This window comes from Poecilia latipinna, unplaced genomic scaffold, assembly GCF_001443285.1.
Source record: "Poecilia latipinna isolate Pla-1442-1.1 unplaced genomic scaffold, P_latipinna-1.0 Scaffold1820, whole genome shotgun sequence".
Classification (NCBI taxonomy): domain Eukaryota; kingdom Metazoa; phylum Chordata; class Actinopteri; order Cyprinodontiformes; family Poeciliidae; genus Poecilia; species Poecilia latipinna.
The window spans coordinates 10,399-12,939 of NW_015114436.1; the positions used below are offsets into that span (position 1 = coordinate 10,399).

The 2,541-nt window shown below is 43.5% G+C and overlaps 1 protein-coding gene across 1 annotated transcript; it reads right to left on the bottom strand.

Moving 5' to 3' along the window:
• Positions 1-650: 650 nt before the first annotated feature.
• LOC106934518 (DELTA-actitoxin-Aas1a-like) lies at positions 651-1,487 on the bottom strand. Its single transcript, XM_015014483.1, has 2 exons — positions 1,480-1,487; positions 651-1,068 (listed from the first exon to the last, which is right to left on the bottom strand). Exons 1-2 carry the CDS (start codon positions 1,485-1,487, stop codon positions 651-653), a joined length of 426 nt encoding a protein of 141 aa, XP_014869969.1.
• Positions 1,488-2,541: the final 1,054 nt, after the last annotated feature.

Consider the following 2,541-nt stretch of genomic DNA (forward strand, 5'->3'; position numbering starts at 1 on the left):
GCTGCTGTTGTATCAACCTTCCAGACCTCTCAGGTCTTCTGGCTGTTGATAGTTGCAGTGAGGGATCAGATCTCCTCATGGTGTCTGTGTTCACACTCACAGGTTGGACAGAAGCACATAGTCCAGACAGCTCAGTTACACCCAGACACATTTCATCCAACTCATTTTTATTAGTCAGTTTTTATTAGCCACATTTTAGCTGATGTTTAAATCAGCAGGAATCTGTTCCAAGTCTTTCTTTTAGCAGTTTTGAGTTTTTAGGAATGTTTTCACTTGGCTGCTGGATCAATTGGAGATTTTTTGTTGATTTAAAGATTCAGATGAACATTCAGAGTTTTTCTGTACAATTTAGAAATGCTGAACCTGCAGGTTTTGTAGACGACTCATCACTGAACAGAAAATATCAGGGTTGATGTGGCGATACTGGGTCAAACTCCAATTAAGTTCATACAATGTTAACCTTTTCAACTGGGAAGAGTGGACGGATATCTTGCAGGGTAACTGGTTTACTGGTATAGAAGAAGTTAATGATGATTATGTTGAGAAAGAAGAAGAAGCCGTCACTGGTTAAACAGAAATAGGTTAACTGGATTCCAGTGTTGCTCATGCAGGGTAAACTGGATAAACTGGACAAAAGGAAGTGGCCGGTCTCAGTTGTTGCAGAGCTCCACTTTCAGGACGGGCTGGTAGCTGTCGGACATGCTGGCCCTGATGGTCACATGGCCCGCTCTGTGGGTCAGACTGGGCCCTTTGGCTTTCCCTCGGACAAAACCGCGCTGCGAAGCGTAGTACATCTCCTTGTAGAGCGCCTCGTCGCAGAGTTTGTCCTTGCTGAAGGCTCCCACAGCGTACCAGTTGGAGTAGAGGTTGAAGTCGTAGGGGACGGAGAACATGACGGCCAGCCGGCCGCGGTTCTGCTTGGTCGACTCCTGCAGGATGTCGTATGTGAAGACGGCCACCGTGCCGCAGGCAGCGTGGGACTTCTTGATGAAGAGCGCGGTGCCAGATTCAGACGGACGGAGAGTCGGAGGCAGAGGACAGTCACAGTTTCCACTGAAGAGATAAACGCTGAACAGAGACAGAAAGAGATTCAACAAAAACTGCTGCTGATTCTGACGCCCAGAGTTTCAATCTACCTTCTACATCAACTTTGAGTTTAAAAGTTTATTTCAACCAGAAAGGTACAATTGCAGTAACCAATTATGAAACAAGCAGTTAACATCACATGTTGTTAAATGCCGTCATCAAGTAAGTACACATGAATTACACTGATCATTGCTCCAGTTATTATGAATCAAAGCCAACTCTGAACAACTGGGTTTTTAGTAGCAATTTATCGGGACTGATTTCCTTAATGTTGGAAAATCGGTGATCGTCCAGTTTTTGCACTCTAAGCCGATCTTATCCACCAATCTTATCTACCTCAGCAACTGTCCTCTGCTCTCCTGTGAGAGAGGTTTTACTGACAGACCGGCCCACCAGGTCATGTCTCCATGTTTACAGTTAACAATAGCTAACTGTGCCAATTCAGCGACTTTCTTCCTATAGTAAGGAACATTTCAGACAAAAAAAATTTGTGTCATCTAAAATCAGAATTGGCAGGTTTGGTTTTTTTTTAAAGATTGGTAATCGGAGATCAGCCAGAAAACTAAAATCGAATCACCCCCAGTTTTCAGCATTGATTTAAAACAAAACACTCAATTCTTTATGTCCATGTTTGGCTGTTTGGACCCGAGAGGTCTGGAAGGTTAATGCAACACTTTGATACGAAGTCATTCAGTTATTTATAAACTAATATTTAGTATAGTATTTTAAAGTCCATTCCTGGTTTTAGTCAGAACTCCAGCAGCAGTGTTCTGGATCTGATTGATTTTTTTAGGCAGACCTGTTGCAGTAATTAATGCGACAATTGATAAACATATGGATGATCTTGCTGGGACATTAGTCATTTAATTATGGAAATGTTCTTCAGGTGATAGAAGGCTGACTTTGTAACCGTCTTTATGTGTCTCATAAAGATGGTTTATATGTTCTAAGCATCTGTTCAATGATTGGATGGGTTCAAAGGTCACAATCTCTTTTTCCCATCCACCCATTTTCTATACACCCTTGTCCCTAGTTGGGTCAGGAGGTCCTGCTGCCTCTCCAGCTAACGTTCCGGGCGAGAGGCGGGGTCACCCTGGACAGGTCGCCAGTCTGTCGTAGGGCAACACAGAGACAGACAGGACACACAACCATGCACACACACACTCACACCTGGGACAATTTGGAGAGACCAATTAACCTGACAGTCATGTTTTTGGACTGTGGGAGAAAGCTGGAGTACCCAGAGAGAACCCACCATGCACAGGGAGAACATGCAAACTCCATGCAGAGAGACCCCGGGACCTTCTTGCTGCAAGGCAACAGTGCTACCAACTGCACCACTGTGCAGCTACAATCTTTTTTTGTAGAATTTAATAAACCTGAATTTGAGTTTTAAGCCATTTATGTCAAAATCTTTCGACACAGAATTAGTCTATCAACATTCAGTCTGTTTTT